The sequence below is a fragment of the Oncorhynchus keta genome, chromosome 7 (genome assembly GCF_023373465.1).
Source record: "Oncorhynchus keta strain PuntledgeMale-10-30-2019 chromosome 7, Oket_V2, whole genome shotgun sequence".
NCBI lineage: Eukaryota > Metazoa > Chordata > Actinopteri > Salmoniformes > Salmonidae > Oncorhynchus > Oncorhynchus keta.
The window spans coordinates 40945977-40963005 of record NC_068427.1 but is presented as its reverse complement, the minus strand read 5'-3'; the positions used below and the strand labels follow the sequence as shown (position 1 = coordinate 40963005).

At 44.1% G+C, this 17029-nt stretch overlaps 2 protein-coding genes across 29 annotated transcripts in view; both read left to right on the top strand.

Annotated features, from left to right (window-relative positions):
- The window catches only part of LOC118386432 (tyrosine-protein phosphatase non-receptor type 4-like), a 134365-nt gene extending 126473 nt beyond the window's left edge, over positions 1 to 7892 (top strand). For 22 of the 23 annotated variants that reach the window (XM_052522888.1, XM_052522886.1, XM_052522887.1 and 19 more), the window contains 2 exons: positions 892 to 1027; positions 5466 to 7892. In XM_052522888.1, the coding sequence (XP_052378848.1) occupies positions 892 to 1027; positions 5466 to 5702 (373 nt within the window). In that variant the 3' untranslated portion in view covers positions 5703 to 7892. Of the gene's footprint in view, positions 1 to 891; positions 1028 to 5465 lie in introns of those variants that run through there. The other variant, XR_008139960.1, reaches the window with a different exon arrangement.
- A 3399-nt stretch (positions 7893 to 11291) lies between these two features.
- Positions 11292 to 17029, top strand: part of LOC118386431 (band 4.1-like protein 5) — a 216691-nt gene continuing 210953 nt past the window's right edge. For 4 of the 6 annotated variants that reach the window (XR_008139961.1, XM_052522913.1, XM_052522912.1 and 1 more), the window contains exons 1-2: positions 11292 to 11430; positions 13453 to 13654. Coding sequence is in view for 5 of the 6 variants with exons in the window: in XM_052522913.1 (XP_052378873.1) it covers positions 13475 to 13654 (180 nt within the window). In the remaining variant the exon portion in view is untranslated. Of the gene's footprint in view, positions 11435 to 12820; positions 12984 to 13452; positions 13655 to 17029 lie in introns of those variants that run through there. The other 2 variants (XM_052522911.1, XM_052522910.1) reach the window with 2 other exon arrangements.

The following is a 17029-nucleotide window of genomic DNA, read 5'->3' as shown; positions in this document are numbered from 1 at the left end:
TTTCGGGATGTCTCATGGTCTAACAAACACCATTAGCTCTGCCTCCTTTCACAGCAGATGTAGAAGACTGATTTTCGGGATGTCTCATGGTCTAACAAACACCATTAGCTCTGCCTCCTTTCACAGCAGATGTAGAAGACTGATTTCCGGGATGTCTCATGGTCTAACAAACACCACTAGCTCTGCCTCCTTTCACAGCAGATGTAGAAGACTGATTTCCGGGATGTCTCATGGTCTAACAAACACCACTAGCTCTGCCTCCTTTCACAGCAGATGTAGAAGACTGATTTCCGGGATGTCTCATGGTCTAACAAACACCATTAGCTCTGCCTCCTTTCACAGCAGATGTAGAAGACTGATTTTCGGGATGTCTCATGGTCTAACAAACACCACTAGCTCTGCCTCCTTTCACAGCAGATGTAGAAGACTGATTTCCGGGATGTCTCATGGTCTAACAAACACCACTTGCTCTGCCTCCTTTCACAGCAGATGTAGAAGACTGATTTCCGGGATGTCTCATGGTCTAACAAACACCACTAGCTCTGCCTCCTTTCACAGCAGATGTAGAAGACTGATTTTCGGGATGTCTCATGGTCTAACAAACACCACTAGCTCTGCCTCCTTTCACAGCAGATGTAGAAGACTGATTTCGGCGGATACGGTGGATTGAGATACAGCCCATGCAGATATCTAGTTTAAACAGACAGATTTTTATGTGGATTTTTTTACAATGCTCATTGGATTTCAGCGGGGCTGCGGAAATTGACTCAAGGGTTTTAAAAGGTAGAAATGATGTCATGAGTTTATTGTGAAACTTCTTCCTCCGCCCCCCTTCCCTCCTCCTCCTCCTCCTCCTCTCCCCTTCTCTCCCGCTTGTGTGTCATCACTCAGCGCAGGGATTGGCAGAACGGGAGTTCTCATCACCATGGAGACAGCGTTGTGCCTGATGGAGTGCAGTCAGCCCATCTATCCATTAGACATAGTCCGAACCATGAGGGACCAGAGAGCCATGATGATTCAGACACCTGTAAGTCCTCCTTTCTTTTCTTCATCCTCCTTTTCTAACCTTCTATTAATCATCCTTCTCTCTCTCTCTCTCTCTCTCTCTCTCTTTCTCTCTCTCTCTCTCTCGTTCTCTCTCTCTCTCTCTCTCTCTCTCTCTTGTTCTCTCTCTCTCTCGCTCTCTCTCTCTCTTGTTCTCTCTCTCTCTTGTTCTCTCTCTCTCTCGTTCTCTCTCTCTCTCTCTCGTTCTCTCTCTCTCTCTCTCTCTCGTTCTCTCTCTCGTTCTCTCTCTCTCTCTCGTTCTCTCTCTCTCTCTCGTTCTCGCTCTCTCTCTCTCTCGTTCTCGCTCTCTCTCGTTCTCGCTCTCTCGCTCTCTCGTTCTCGCTCTCTCGCTCTCTCGTTCTCGCTCTCTCGTTCTCGCTCTCTCTCTCTCGTTCTCGCTCTCTCTCTCTCGTTCTCGCTCTCTCGTTCTCGCTCTCTCTCTCTCGTTCTCGCTCTCTCGTTCTCGCTCTCTCGTTCTCGCTCTCTCTCTCTCGTTCTCTTTCTCTCGTTCTCTCTCTCGTTCTCTCTCTCTCTCGTTCTCGTTCTCGTTCTCTTTCTCTCGTTCTCTCTCTCTCTCGTTCTCGTTCTCTCTCGTTCTCTCTCGTTCTCTCTCGTTCTCTCTCGTTCTCTCTCGTTCTCGCTCTCTCTCGTTCTCTCGTTCTCGCTCTCTCGTTCTCGCTCTCTCTCGTTCTCTCTCTCTCTCTCGTTCTCTCTCTCTAGTTCTCTCTTCATCTTCCTCTCACTTCCTTTTTAATATATATAATAATAATAATATATGCCATTTAGCAGACACTTTTATCCAAAGCGACTTACAGTCATGTGTGCATACATTCTACGTATGGGTGGTCCCGGGGATCGAACCCACTACCCTGGCGTTACAAGCGCCATGCTCTACCAACTGAGCTACAGAAGGACCATTCTCTTTAAATCTTCTCTTTTCCTCCTCACACTCTCTTCTTCCTCCTCCTTTCTGGGCAGGCTCGCCTCTCGCCTCCTCCAAGATGGCTCCCTTTAGCCTTTGAAGACAACCGAAACAATCGGTGTTAGTGTGTTAAGTAATAACAGATGGAGTACAGTGTAGAATAGAACAGTGTTACTACCTGAAAGGAGAGGGTCATCTTACTAGGAAGATGTTTTATTCATCCTTGTTGTATTGTCAGTGGTAGACTTTCCATTGTTACAGTCTACCAGTGATAATCTCTTGTGCCATGAGAATGCCATTGTCTCTCCAGATTCCCATTTTTAGGCTAGGTGTAAGGATTTTGTTTCGTACACTCGCTGGGTTCTCTGGTATTGAGTCTGGGCTACAGTATAATACAGTATATACATTGAGCTCAAAATATTGGGACAGAGACACATTCTTTGTTGTTTTGGCTCTGTACTTCAGCACTTTAGATTTAAAACGATACAATGACGTTAAAGTGAGGACTGTCCTCTTTAATTTGAGGCTATTTTCATTCATATCGGTGTGAACCGCTGAGAAATCACAGCACATTTTGTACAACATCCACCCATTTTAGGGGACCAAATGTATGGGAACAAATTCGCTTACATTTGTATTTAACAGGGTATGTGAGTGAAGTTGAGCGGTTTGAAATCCCTCTCATCGCTCATGGGAGCGGTGCGTGCTCATGGGAGCGGTGCGTGCTCATGGGAGCGGTGCTTGCTCATGGGAGCGGTGCGTGCTCATGGGAGCGGTGCGTGCTCATGGGAGCGGTGCGTGCTCATGGGAGCGGTGCGTGCTCATGGGAGCGGTGCTTGCTCATGGGAGCGGTGCGTGCTCATGGGAGCGGTGCGTGCTCATGGGAGCGGTGCGTGCTCATGGGAGCGGTGCGTGCTCATGGGAGCGGTGCGTGCTCATGGGAGCGGTGCGTGCTCATGGGAGCGGTGCGTGCTCATGGGAGCGGTGCGTGCTCATGGGAGCGGTGCTTGCTCATGGGAGCGGTGCGTGCTCATGGGAGCGGTGCGTGCTCATGGGAGCGGTGCGTGCTCATGGGAGCGGTGCGTGCTCATGGGAGCGGTGCGTGCTCATGGGAGCGGTGCGTGCTCATGGGAGCGGTGCGTGCTCATGGAGCGGTGCGTGCTCATGGGAGCGGTGCGTGCTCATGGAGCGGTGCGTGCTCATGGGAGCGGTGCGTGCTCATGGAGCGGTGCGTGCTCATGGAGCGGTGCGTGCTCATGGGAGCGGTGCGTGCTCATGGAGCGGTGCGTGCTCATGGGAGCGGTGCGTGCTCATGGAGCGGTGCGTGCTCATGGAGCGGTGCGTGCTCATGGAGCGGTGCGTGCTCATGGGAGCGGTGCGTGCTCATGGGAGCGGTGCGTGCTCATGGGAGCGGTGCGTGCTCATGGGAGCGGTGCGTGCTCATGGGAGCGGTGCGTGCTCATGGGAGCGGTGCGTGCTCATGGGAGCGGTGCGTGCTCATGGAGCAAAAACAAAAATTAATTATTTAGGCCATATTATTTAAATTATTTCCCACTCTTTTCCCCGAGTGCCATTATCTTCCACCTATTTCTTCCAGACCCTGAGGGTGTCCTAGCCTCATTAGAGCTCAGCATATTCTAATGAAATTACCGCTGCAGCAGCCTCTCTACCCCCGCTACCCTGGTTCTGAGCACGGGGCTTCTTCAGAGACTGAGAAGAGAGTGTGCTTCCCAAAGACAAATACAGATACAATTTGATTTGATTTACTTATAAAGATGTTTTTATTCTGGCTTGAACAGTCGCCAAGATTATATTTGGTTGTGATCTCTGCAAAATAACTATTTTGGATGCAGCATTTGTTAGCTAGAATGCTAACGCTCATTGATATAGGCTGTAGCAAAATCTAGCCAAAGAGCCATTTTACTGGAAGAAGTTAGTGTTATCTAATTATAATGCAGTTGATTTGCGATGTTGACACAAACATTATATTAAGCAGGACATTCATACGAGCCTTAAAATCCCATTATAATCCAAAAAACAGTGTGAAATGCGCTCGTAAGCAACATGTAAATTACGTTTTTTTTGCTATAAGAACAGAAGGCCCCTGTGTTCTGCCACCAACTTGCGTGCATTTCCCTCGTGCGGCAATGTTTGCAAACACAGGAAGGGGTCTATATGCCTATTGAGCCAAAATCAATGATGACCTATTGTGTATATAATAATAGAATGAAAATGAACTAAACTTTTAAGAGATCGGATTTTTTGTTTATGAATACTTTGCTACAATGACACCCTTCGGTAGCTTCCCTCCTCGTTCCTTTCTGTTGGCATGTACACCTCATGCTTTCAGGATAGCCGTCTTTCCACAAAGATTCTTTAGTCACCGCATCACCGCACTCCCTCTATTGCTCTTGGTCCTCCTCATCTTTGTAAGTCACCTTTTATAAAAGATATTTAACATACTCCATGACAGTGTCTAAAGCAAGGGGCTATAGGGGTGGCAGGTAGCCTAGTGATTAGAGCGTTGGACTAGTAACCGAAAGGTTGCAAGATCGAATCCCCGAGCTGACAAGGTAAAAATCTGTTGTTCGGCCTCACTAGGCCATCATTGGAAATAAGAATTTGTTCTTAACTGATTTGCCTAGTTAAATAAAGATAAAAATATATATACAAAAACCAGCAGCACACAAGTAAACAACAAATGCATGCTGGACCGGGCAAAAGCTCGTTAAGTGAGCGCTACTGGATCGGGCGAGAAGGCCGACGCTCCAGCTTTCAGTCAAATGGGGCAAGCTCCTCGCTCTGCTCCAGCTCCACTCACACACTCTGGTATTAAAGTAGTAAAAAGTGAAGTATTTGGTTCCATATTCATAGCACGCAAACATAATGCTGCCGTGATTACCAATAATCCTGAATGAATCTTCAATAATTATGTGAGAAAGTTAGAACGCTATTGACCCTGGTCAAAAGTAGTGCACTATATAGGGAATAGGGTGCCGTTTGGGAAGCACACTCTCTTCTCAGTCTCTGAAGAAGCCCCGTGCTCAGAACCAGGGTAGCGGGGGTAGAGAGGCTGCTGCAGCGGTAATTTCATTAGAATATGCTGAGCTCTAATGAGGCTAGGACACCCTCAGGGTCTGGAAGAAATAGGTGGAAGATAATGGCACTCGGGGAAAAGAGTGGGCTTCCTTTCTCCTGTCATGCACACTGAACTAAGTATGTGTGTGCGCACACACACACACACACACACACCCACACAACACACCCTTTTCTTAGTACACAGACACACACTGACATAAACACATATGTACATACGCGCAGACACATTCACGACACCCACCACTGCATTACCCACCCCAGGGATGTTTATTCACGCCTGGCTCCCTCTGTATCCCAATCACTGGCTGTCCTGGCTCCTTTGCTCATGCCTTGCCATTGGCTCATAATGTTGTTGACATTCTCTTCCTTCCCCCTCTCTCTTTCTCTTCTGTGTCCTCAGAGCCAGTACAAGTTTGTGTGTGAAGCCATCTTGAGGGTCTATGAGGAAGGCCTGGTCAAACCCTTGAAGCACACCCTTTACCAGAGAGAAGAAGAACGAGAGGAAGAAGAAAATGGAGGAGAAGCAGCAGTAGGAGAGGAGGAGGAGGAGGAGGAGGAGGAAGAGGATGTTAGCGTTAGTGTTAGCGCTAGTGTGACGAGTGAGACTAGCGCAACCAGCGATTGCCCTGAACCCTGACCCCTTTGACCTGACCTGGGTCAGCCCAGCGCCAGGGAGGTGGAACCCTGGTTGCCATGCTTACCGCTATGGGCCGAGGAGAGAACAAAGCACTGTTGCACTTTACGCCGTCAAAAAAACAAAAAACTGAAAGTCATGGACTAATGAATCCAGTAATGTTGAATAGGTACCGTTAGGGGTATTGTGTGTTCAGGGTTAATTAAAAAAAAGACATTTAAAACATGGTGAAATTGCTGTAGTAGTGCCGTAAGTACAACGACTGGGCGGGGCTGTGAGAGAGGGAGTGTTTTTAAGAGTGATCGATAAGCCCCTCCAAATGAATCTGCCTCCTTTTCTTCTCTGTCCCTCCGGTCCAACGAGAGACGCCATATTTTTTTCAAATAATATTTATTGTGTTTTAGTTTGTCAAACCCTGTCCATTGAACAACGTGTACGTTAGAGTGAGTCTCAGCTTCAGGCATCCCAAATGAAATCATAGCTAGTAAAAGTTGTCATTCTTTACTTTTTAATGAAAAAAGTGGTTTAATTTATTATATATTTGAGCTTTTGACAAATTCAGACACTACACATCAGAGCACTTTGTGTCTACCCCTAGCTAACCTTGTGGCTGATGTGGCGCTATGCCTTGGTTTTTGCGTAGAACAAACAAGGAGCCATTGATTGGCATGTTAAACTGTCTAGTTGGTCAATTTTTAGAGCAGTTTACTGTGTCAAGACAGGGGGACGATCTACTCTAAGCAATTTGACAAAGTCCACAGCCACTAAGGGGAGGCTCGACCTTAAAAAAACTTTTAAGTTACGTTCCTCTCTGTCTTTGTTCATGTGTCTGTCTCTAAAGAATGTAGAGAATACCAAGAGCATTCAACCAATAATGATTAGAACCCCCCCCCCCGTTTTGATATATTTCAAATGGTAGTCAGAGTTTTTAAAACACATTATTGTTTATTGGAGATGATAATCACTTAGAATGTTTTAGGTACAGATTACTGGGAATTTGTTGTACTTGTACCCAACACGGTTATGACATGTTTCACTCAAACATCACGCAACAAGAGGTGTCCTCCTTTTCACACTGGTTCAACTGTGTTCACATTGTCATCAGCTCTTGTATTGGAGTTATCAGCATGTTTAGTTTGAGCTACCCTTCTTCTTATAAAAGAGTCTTTCTTGCTTTGTTTGGTTGCCTGGCTGCTGGCATCTTGTGCCACCCTCTCCGGTGTGTGTGTGTGTGTGTGTGTGTGTGTGTGTGTGTGTGTGTGTGTGTGTGTGTGTGTGTGTGTGTGTGTGTGTGTGTGTGTGTGTATGGGTGAGAGAGTGCAGCACGCATGTGTATTTTTAGCAGTTTCTGTTGTGTGTATGTATTATGCCCTGCCTCTGGTGATGCTGTGTCTGTGTAACCATCAGCAAACCCCCTACCATTTCACCTTAAGCTGGTCGTCATTTCTAGCTCAATATTGGATACCAGGATTGAAGCCTGCTTTCTTGTAAACTAATTTGCCATGGTTACATCTTCTTGACCTGCTGAGTACACTGTGATGCATCTATAGCAGGTGCATTGGACGTGAGTACATTGTGACCGTGTCCACGCTGTCAGAAGCCCGTACAGTAAATTCCGCTACGGTGGGTCATCAGCCCGTTGTGTGGAATCCACAAAACCCTCATTTGATTATTATTATTTTAATTTTAATGTTTGATCATACATGGAACTCACTCTTTTGCCTGAGAGTATTATGATGGCGCATCAAAAAGAGCACACTACAGAATTCCACATACAAGACTTGGGTTTCCAGAATCATCAAATGTTAACTAGCATGAATGTCCAGCATTGAGATGTGTGTTGTGATAGCGTATCGAGGGTACTGTGGGGTTCTGTTTGGAAGCAAGAGGGGTAGGTATTGGAGGGTGGATGAGTTGTATTTTTGTAAAACTGAAACCACAGTTGTTGCTTCTTAAGAATGGACAGCACTTTGCAGATGACTGGGTAGCCATGCTCGCTACTGAGTATGTCAGAAACAGAAAGTGGTGTAGAATTTTTATTTATCATTGAATTTGTTTAAGACACCTGTAGGGAACCAAAACTCCAAACTACACAGTGCCACTTGTTAATGTTGTGTAAATATACTAGACCATGTAAATACAATGTTGTGTGTGTGTATATAAAAAAAATCTTTAAAATAAAAGGGAAAATGATTTGTGAGTTAAAATGTTTTTATATAGAGAATGCCGAACTTGTTTTAAAAATCGAAGCGAAATTGAAATCTTCAACTGCAACAGTGAGGTCAATGCAATGTTTTGATAGTAGATTGATGTTATGTTTACTTAACTCACACACACAACTGTATTCCAAATTCTACATTTCAGAAGTGTGACTGATGCATCGATTATTTAAATAGTAGCATAAATGTAAGAAGCCTAAAATAATAGCATTGTGATCAACCTCCCATGTTCCAATAGCCTGAATTAGACATATTTCCCTGTTTGCTTTGTCAGCTTTTAAGTTAAGCATTGAGCATGTTGGAATGGAGTGCACAGGTACAGTCTGGATATCCATGGCAGGGCATATGATGATAAGAGAGAGCCGCAAGTATTTTCAAGTGTTCTACTCCGCTAGCCAGCACCTCGCCTAAATAAGTGTGTGTTTCTTTTTCTTCTAGGGCATATGATGACACATTCATGAAGGTCACACTGAAGCCATTTTTATTTTATTTCACCTTTATTTAACCAGGTAGGCTAGTTGAGAACACCTTTATTTAACCAGGGAGGCTAGTTGAGAACACCTTTATTTAACCAGGTAGGCTAGTTGAGAACACCTTTATTTAACCAGGTAGGCTAGTTGAGAACACCTTTATTTAACCAGGGAGGCTAGTTGAGAACACCTTTATTTAACCAGGTAGGCTAGTTGAGAACACCTTTATTTAACCAGGTAGGCTAGTTGAGAACACCTTTATTTAACCAGGGAGGCTAGTTGAGAACACCTTTATTTAACCAGGTAGGCTAGTTGAGAACACCTTTATTTAACCAGGGAGGCTAGTTGAGAACACCTTTATTTAACCAGGGAGGCTAGTTGAGAACACCTTTATTTAACCAGGTAGGCTAGTTGAGAACACCTTTATTTAACCAGGTAGGCTAGTTGAGAACACCTTTATTTAACCAGGGAGGCTAGTTGAGAACACCTTTATTTAACCAGGTAGGCTAGTTGAGAACACCTTTATTTAACCAGGTAGGCTCGTTGAGAACACCTTTATTTAACCAGGTAGGCTAGTTGAGAACACCTTTATTTAACCAGGTAGGCTAGTTGAGAACACCTTTATTTAACCAGGGAGGCTAGTTGAGAACACCTTTATTTAACCAGGGAGGCTAGTTGAGAACACCTTTATTTAACCAGGTAGGCTAGTTGAGAACAAGTTCTCATTTGCAACTGTGACCTGGCCAAGATAAAGCAAAGCAGTTTGACACATACAGTTACACATGGAATAAACAAACATACAATCAGTACTACAGTAGAAAAATCCATATACAGCATGTGCAAATGAGGTAGGATAAGAGAGGTAAGGCAATAAATAGGCCATCAACATGGTCAGTAAGTGGCGCTGTTGTTAAATGGAGAGGAATCATACAGTAGATATTTGGTCTTTTTGAAAAAAGAAAAACCTGTTTTACACTATGATGCAGGTTAAAAACATTGAGATTGAGGAACTCACACAGACAGTGTGGTGAAGAAGGTGCCTCTTCAACCTCAGGAGGCTGAAGAAATTTGGCTTGGCTCTTTAGACCCTCACCAACTTTTATAGATGCACCATTGAGAGCATCCTGTCGGGCTGTATCACCACCTGGTACGACAACTGTACCGTCTGCAACCGCAGGGCTCTCCAGAGGGTGGTGCAGTCTGCGATCTTCCCAACACATCACCGGGGGCACACTGCCTGTCCTCCAGGACATCTACAGCAGCCGGTGTCACAGGAAGGCCAAAAAAAAAATTGAGATCAACCCCCCGAGCCACGGCCTGTTCACCTCGCTATCATCCAGAAAGTGAGGTCAGTACAGTTGCATCAAAGCTGGGACCGAGACAAAAGCTGTTTTTCAATCTCAAGGCCATCAGACTTTAAAATAGTCATGACGAGCTGACCTCTGCCCAGTACCCTGCCCTGAATTTTAGTCACTCACTATGCGCTTACCACCCAGTTACTCAACCATGCACCTTAGAGGCTGCTGCCTAAGTACAGTACATAGACATGGAACACTGGTCACTTTAATACTACATACTGTTTCACCCACTTCATATGTATGTACTGTATTCCAGTGTGTGAATAACCTGTCTAAATAAGGTCACTCAGTTGACAGTGCATGTAAGAGCAAAAACCATGCCATATGGTCAAATGAATTGCCCGTCGAGCCCCGAGAGAAGATTGTGTCAAGGCACAGATCTGGGGAAGGGTAGCAAAACATTTCTGCAGCACTGAAGGTCCACAAGAACACAGTGGCTTCCATCATTCTTAAATGGAAGACGTTTTGGAACCACCAAGACTCTTCCTAGAGCTGTCCGCACAGCCAAACTAAGCAATTGGGGGAGAAGGGTCTTGGTCAGGAACCTGATGGTCACTATGACAGAGTTCCAGAGTTCCTCTGTGGAGATGGGAGAACCTTCCAGAAGGGCAATCATCTCTGCAGCACTCTACCAATCAGGCCTTTATGGTAGAGTGGACAGACAAAAGCCACTCCACAGTAAAAGGCACATGACAGCCCGCTTGGAGCCCGCCTAAAGGACTCTCAATCCATGGGAAACAAGATTGAACTCTCTGGCCTGAATGCCAAATGTCATGTCTGGAGGAAATCTGGCACCATTCCTACGGTGAAGCATGGTGGTGGCAGCATCATGCTGTGGGGATTTTTTCAGCAGCAGGGCTTGTGAGACTAGTCAGGATTGATGGAAAGAAGAACGGAGCAAAGTACAGAGATCCTTGATGAAAACCCGCTCCAGAGTGCTCAGGACCTCAGACTGGGGCGACGGTTCACCATCCAACAGGACAACAACCCAAAGCACACAGCCAAGACAATGCAGGAGTGACTTCGGGACAAGTCTGTGAATGTCCTTCGGTGGCCCAGGGAGAGCCCGGACTTGAACCCGATCAAACATCTCTGGAGAGACCTGAAAACCTGAAAATAGCCGTGCAGCTACGTTCCAGTCCAACCTGACAAAGCTTGAGAGGATCTGCAGAGAAGAATGGGAGAAACTTCGTCATTATGGGCTATTGTGTGTTGATTGATGAGGAAAAGTTTAGAATAGGGCTGTAACGTAACAATGTGGAAAGTCAAGGGGTCTGAATACTTTCCGAATGTGTATAAATATTATACTTTATTCTTCTCCTTTTCCTACACCCGCAATAAGGTCTACTAACGTAAATATGTGTATGCGATTCGATGCATGATAAAATGGGCATAATCTGAAACACCATATGATAATGTGAAGTTGGGAGTACGTATTTGTCTTACTATTTCATTTTCATGATATAGAAACACCCAAGTGTCCCTTTAAATGCAAATCGCAGTTTTGTTTGGGATTTATTTCGACGTCATTTCCCGAGGGGAATTTTGTGCTTTGCCTCCCACTTCTCTTGGGACTTGTGAAAATTGTCTCGTTGGCGTATCGAGTAGGAGTTATTGTAACGCTAGTAAGACGACATGTCAACCATGGACACGTATTAGTTTTACTTTTGTGAAGGTGGAACAGGCAAGTGGTTTGGTTATTATTTTAGATATCGGCAAGTATTTTGTGAGTATTGCTTATAGTATAGGACTTTCGGATCTACAAGTGGCCATCGGCGACATCAGCAGGCGTGAATGTCGGACGTGTTTCTGTCGCTTCAGCATCCTCACAATGGGTCACGGCTTGTTGCTGTCGTTCATGATGGGTTCGTCTGTGGGACAGACTCACGATGTTTTGGCCCAAAGCTAGGCTAGTAACGTTTTACGGTATTTATTGGGGCAAATATTTCTAGTTAACTAGCTCACTACAGTAACTTCACTAATAATAGGTAACGTTAGTCCAAATTGTCAGTCCATAACACTTGTGTAAAATTGTCACCTTTTCAGCCCCATTGGATGTAGTTATGTCATGGCGAATAACCTGCATAATGCTAACAGTAGTTAAGTTAGTGTTAACACAGCAAGTGTTTCTTCACAACTTCATTGCCAAGCCATTTGGAGCAACAACAACTATTTGTGGGGAGTCTACATAACATTGTATAAAAGTAATAGGCCGAGAAGAGAATTTAGTTGCTGTGATATGAGTCACACAATTTAGTATTTGATGTGTTCCTCCTTAGACGTATACTGATGCGGATTCTGTCACAGTATTTAACAGACTGAACAAAAAATAGCTATTTTGTACTTTAGTGTGTGTACAGTTGAAGTCGGAAGTTTACATACACCTTAGCCAAATACATTTAAACTCAGTTTTTCACAATTCCTGACATTTAATCCGATTAAAAAGGCCCTGTTTTAGGTCAGTTAGGATCACCACTATTTTAAGAATGTGTAATGTCAATAATAGTGAAGTGCTTTATTTCGGCTTTTAATTTCTTTCATTACATTCCCAGTGGGTCTGAGGTTTACATACAATCAATTAGTATTTGGTAGCACTGCCTTTAAATAGTTTAACTTGGGTCAAACGTTTCTGGTAGCCTTCCATAAGCTTCCCACAATAAATTGGGTGAATTTTGGCCCATTCCTCCTGACAGAGCAGGTGTAACTGAGTCAGGTTTGCAGGCTTCCTTGCTCACACACGCTTTTTCATTTCTGCCCACAAATGTTCTATAGGATTGAGGTCAGGGCTTTGAGATGGCCACTCCAATACCTTGACTTTGTTGTCCATAAGCCATTTTTCCACAATTTTGGAAGTATGCTTGGGGTCATTGTCCATTTGGAAGACCGATTTGCGACCAAGCTTTAACTTCCTGGCTGATGTCTTGAGATGTTGCTTCAATATATCCACAACTTTTTTTGCTGTTCTGGGATTGATTTGCACTTTTCGCACCAAAGTACGTTCATCGCAAGTAGACAGAACGCCTCTGCTTCCTGAGCGGTATGCCGGCTGCGGGGTCCCATGGTGTTTATACTTACATACTATTGTTTGTACAGATGAATGTGGTACCTTCAGGCGTTTGGAAATTGCTCCCAAGGATGAACCAGACTTGTGGAGGTCTACAATTCTTTTTCCTGAGGTCTTTGCTGATTTCTTTTGATTTTCCCATGATGTCAAGCAAAAAAGCACAGAGTTTGAAGGTAGGCCTTGAAATGCATTCACAGGTACACCTCCAATTGACTCAAATTATGTCAATTAGCCTATCAGAAGCTTCTAAAGCCATGACATCGTTTTCTGGAATTTTCCAAGCTGTTTAAAGGCACAGTCAACTTAGTGTATTTAAACTTCTGACCCACTTGAATTTTGATATAGTGAAATAATCTGTATGTAAACAATTGTTGGAAAAAATACTTGTCATTTCCAAAGTAGATGTCCTAACCGACTTGCCAAACTATAGTTTGTTAACAAGAAATGTGTGGAGTGGTTGATAAAATGAGTTTTAATGACTCCAATGTAAGTGTATGTAAACTTCTTACTTCAACTGTATACTTGTGATATTGCTTTTCAACGGGAAAAGTTCAAACAAAGCTGCAGTCCACCTTTAACATCACGATCTGATTGAGGAACTCAACCAATTGTATCATTTAATCCTTTCTCTCGCATGTGCAGGTAGTGTTCACCAGGCCCCACCATGCTGAGTTTCCTCCGCCGGACGCTGGGTCGGCAGTCCATCCGTAAGCATGCTGACAAGGCCCGGTTGAGAGAGGCCCAGCGGGCCACCACACACATCCCTGCTGCCGGGGACTCCAAGTCTGTCATCACCTGCTGTGTGTCAATGCTGGACGGCACAGACGTCAGTGTGGACCTAGCGGTGAGACTTTACACACAACACAATGGGAAAGATTCTGAATTTCTAGCCTGTTGTTTGAGTTTCAACTGATGTCAAGGCACACCCCATGAGAAAGTAAACGAGTGAATAATTGGTACAGGGCTTTCAAAGGTATTTTAAATGGAAGGACAGAGCAGACACATGTTTTTGGTCATGCCAGGTGCCCCGAGGCTGATGCTCTCTGTGTGCCATTGGTGCTGGTTTCAGTCCATTCCCGTGCATATGGCTCTGCTGTATAGTACTTAGTGACCAGCTCCTTCCATTGTTCTGAGATCCCGCTCTTTCCGATGCTCTGAGATCCCGCTCTTTCCGATGCTCTGAGATCCCGCTCTTTCCGATGCTCTGAGATCCCGCTCTTTCCGATGCTCTGAGATCCCGCTCTTTCCGATGCTCTGAGATCCCGCTCTTTCCGTTGCTCTGAGATCCCGCTCTTTCCGCTGCTCTGAGATCCCGCTCTTTCCGCTGCTCTGAGATCCCGCTCTTTCCGCTGCTCTGAGATCCCGCTCTTTCCGCTGCTCTGAGATCCCGCTCTTTCCGCTGCTCTGAGATCCCGCTCTTTCCGCTGCTCTGAGATCCCGCTCTTTCCGCTGCTCTGAGATCCCGCTCTTTCCGCTGCTCTGAGATCCCGCTCTTTCCGTTGCTCTGAGATCCCGCTCTTTCCGTTGCTCTGAGATCCTGGTCATGTTGTGGACCTGTTCTCAGGGTGAGGTGGAGAAGATGGTAGCTACTAGCTCATTGCTCTCATCCCAGTGTGCTGTTACTGAGAGAGTTCCTCTCCGGTCTTGGCATTAGACCTGCATGCCAGTGTGTGTATATGTATATGACTGTGTGGTGTTGTGAGTGCTGCTGATCACTGGTAATTCATTCCATGACCCCTCTACAGCACACCTGGTCACATGACCTACTAGGTCTGAGCGATATATCAAATTAATTTGTATGTATGTTTTTGCGCCATATTCCATATGCCTGTATTGCAAGTATTTTTGGTATTTACATTTTTATGAGTGCTTGTCTCATGTTGTCTTTTTGGACTTTGGTCTCCTTCGCGCCTGTGCTGTGCACCTCGGGTTTGTAGTATATGGCTAATATACCACAGCTAAATGCTGTATTTAGGCACTCAGCTCTGCGTCTATCTCGTGAATGGAAGTTGGAAAAACATTTATTAAAAATTTTAAGCCATATTGCCCAACCTTATGACCTACCCACAACCAGGAGCCAAGTGAATGGTGTAGAGGTCGACCGATTTCATCGCAATGGCCGATTTTAAAAGTTTTCATAGCAATCGGTAATCTGCATTTTTGGACACCGATCAATGGCCGATTACATTGCACTCCACGAGGAGACTGCGTGGCAGGCTGACTGCGACTGCAGCAAGGAGCCAAGGTAAGGTGCTAGCTAGCATCAAACGTATTAACTTATGTTAATCTTAACACAATCACTAGTTAACTACACATGGTTGATGATATTACTAGTTTATCTAGCTTGTCCTGCGTTGCATATAATCGATGCGGTGCCTGTTAATTTATCATTGAATCACAGCCTACTTCGCCAAACGGGTGATTTAACAAGCGCATGTGAAAAAAGCACTGTCGTTGCACCAATGTGTACCTAACCGTAAACATCCATTCCTTTCTTAAAATCAATACACAAGTATATATTTTTAAACCTGCATATTTAGTTAATATTGCCTGCTAACATTTAATTTATTTTAACTAGGGAAGTTGTGTCATTTCTCTTGCAATCTGTACAACAGAGTCGGGTTAAATGCAGCAGTTTGGGCCGCCTGGCTCGTTGCGAACTGTGAAGACTATTTCTTCCTAACAAAGACAGCCAACTTTGCCAAACGGGGGATGATTTAACCAAAGCGCATTTGCGAAGAAAGCATAATCGTTGCACAAATGTACCTAACCAGAAACATCAAAGCTTTTCTTAAAATCAATACATAGAAGTATATTTTTAAACCTGCATATTTAGTTCAAAGAAATTCATGTTAGCAGGCAATATTAAACTAGGGAAATTGTCACTTCTCTTGCGTTCCTTACACGCAGAGTCAGGGTATATGCAACAGTTTGGGCTGCCTGGCTCGTTGCGAACAAATTTGCCATAATTTTACGTAGTTATGACACATTGAAGGTTGTGCAATGTAACAGGTATATTTAGACTCATGGATGCCACCCGTTTGATAAAATATGGAACGGTTCTGTATTTCACTGAAATATATATATTTTTTAAAATCTCTAAATAATAGTTTCTGGATTTTTACCATATTAATGACCTACTGCTTGTATTTCTGTGTGTTATTATGTTAAGTCTATGATTTGATATTTGATAGAGCAGTCTGACTGAGCGGTGGTAGGCAGCAGCAGGCTGGTAAGCATTCATTCAAACAGCACTTTTGTGTGTTTGCCAGCAGCTCTTCGCTGTGCTTCAAGCATTGAGCTGTTTATGACTTCATTGGCAATACTAAAGTGCCTATAAGAACATCCAATAGTCAAAGAGATATGAAATACAAATGGTATAGAAAGAAATAGTCCTATAATTCCTATAATAACTACAACCTAAAACTTCTTACCTGGGAATATTGAAGACTCCTGTTAAAAGGAACCACCAGCTTTCATATGTTCTCATGTTCTGAGCAAGGAACTTAAACGTTAGCTTTTTTACATGGCACATATTGCACTTTTACTTTCTTCTCCAACACTTTGTTTTTGCATTATTTAAACCAAATTGAACATGTTTCATTATTTATTTGAGGCTAAATTGATTTGATTGACTACCTATTTTAATATAATACACATTCACTATTGTTGTAATTTATTGGTCCTCCAATAATCGGTATCGGCGTTGAAAAATCCTAATCGGTCGACCTCTAGAATGGAGATACTCTTCTCCAGTGGGAAGACTTGTCCCTCAATGTCCTCTTTTATTTCTCTGGGTTACAATTTCTAAGCATTCCAGCTGTCAATCCAGTTGAATACCTAATATTTTGATCCCACTCTGGTATTCCACTGTAATGATATAGGTCTATTTATAAACCTGGTGGTTCGAGCCCTGAATACTGATTGGCTGACAGATGTGGTATATTCAAGCAATAAGGCACAAGGGGGTAGGGTATATGTCCAATATATATATATATATATATATATATTTTTGACCTTTTAACTAGGCAAGTCAGTTAAGAACAAATTCTTATTTTCAATGACGGCCCAGGATCAGTGGGTTAACTGTCTGTTCAGGGGCAGAACGACAGATTTGTACCTTGTCAGCTCGGGGATTTGAACTTGCAACCTTCCGGTTACTAGTCCAACGCTCTAACCACTAGGCTACCCTGCCTGGGTACAGCCCTTAGCCGTGGTA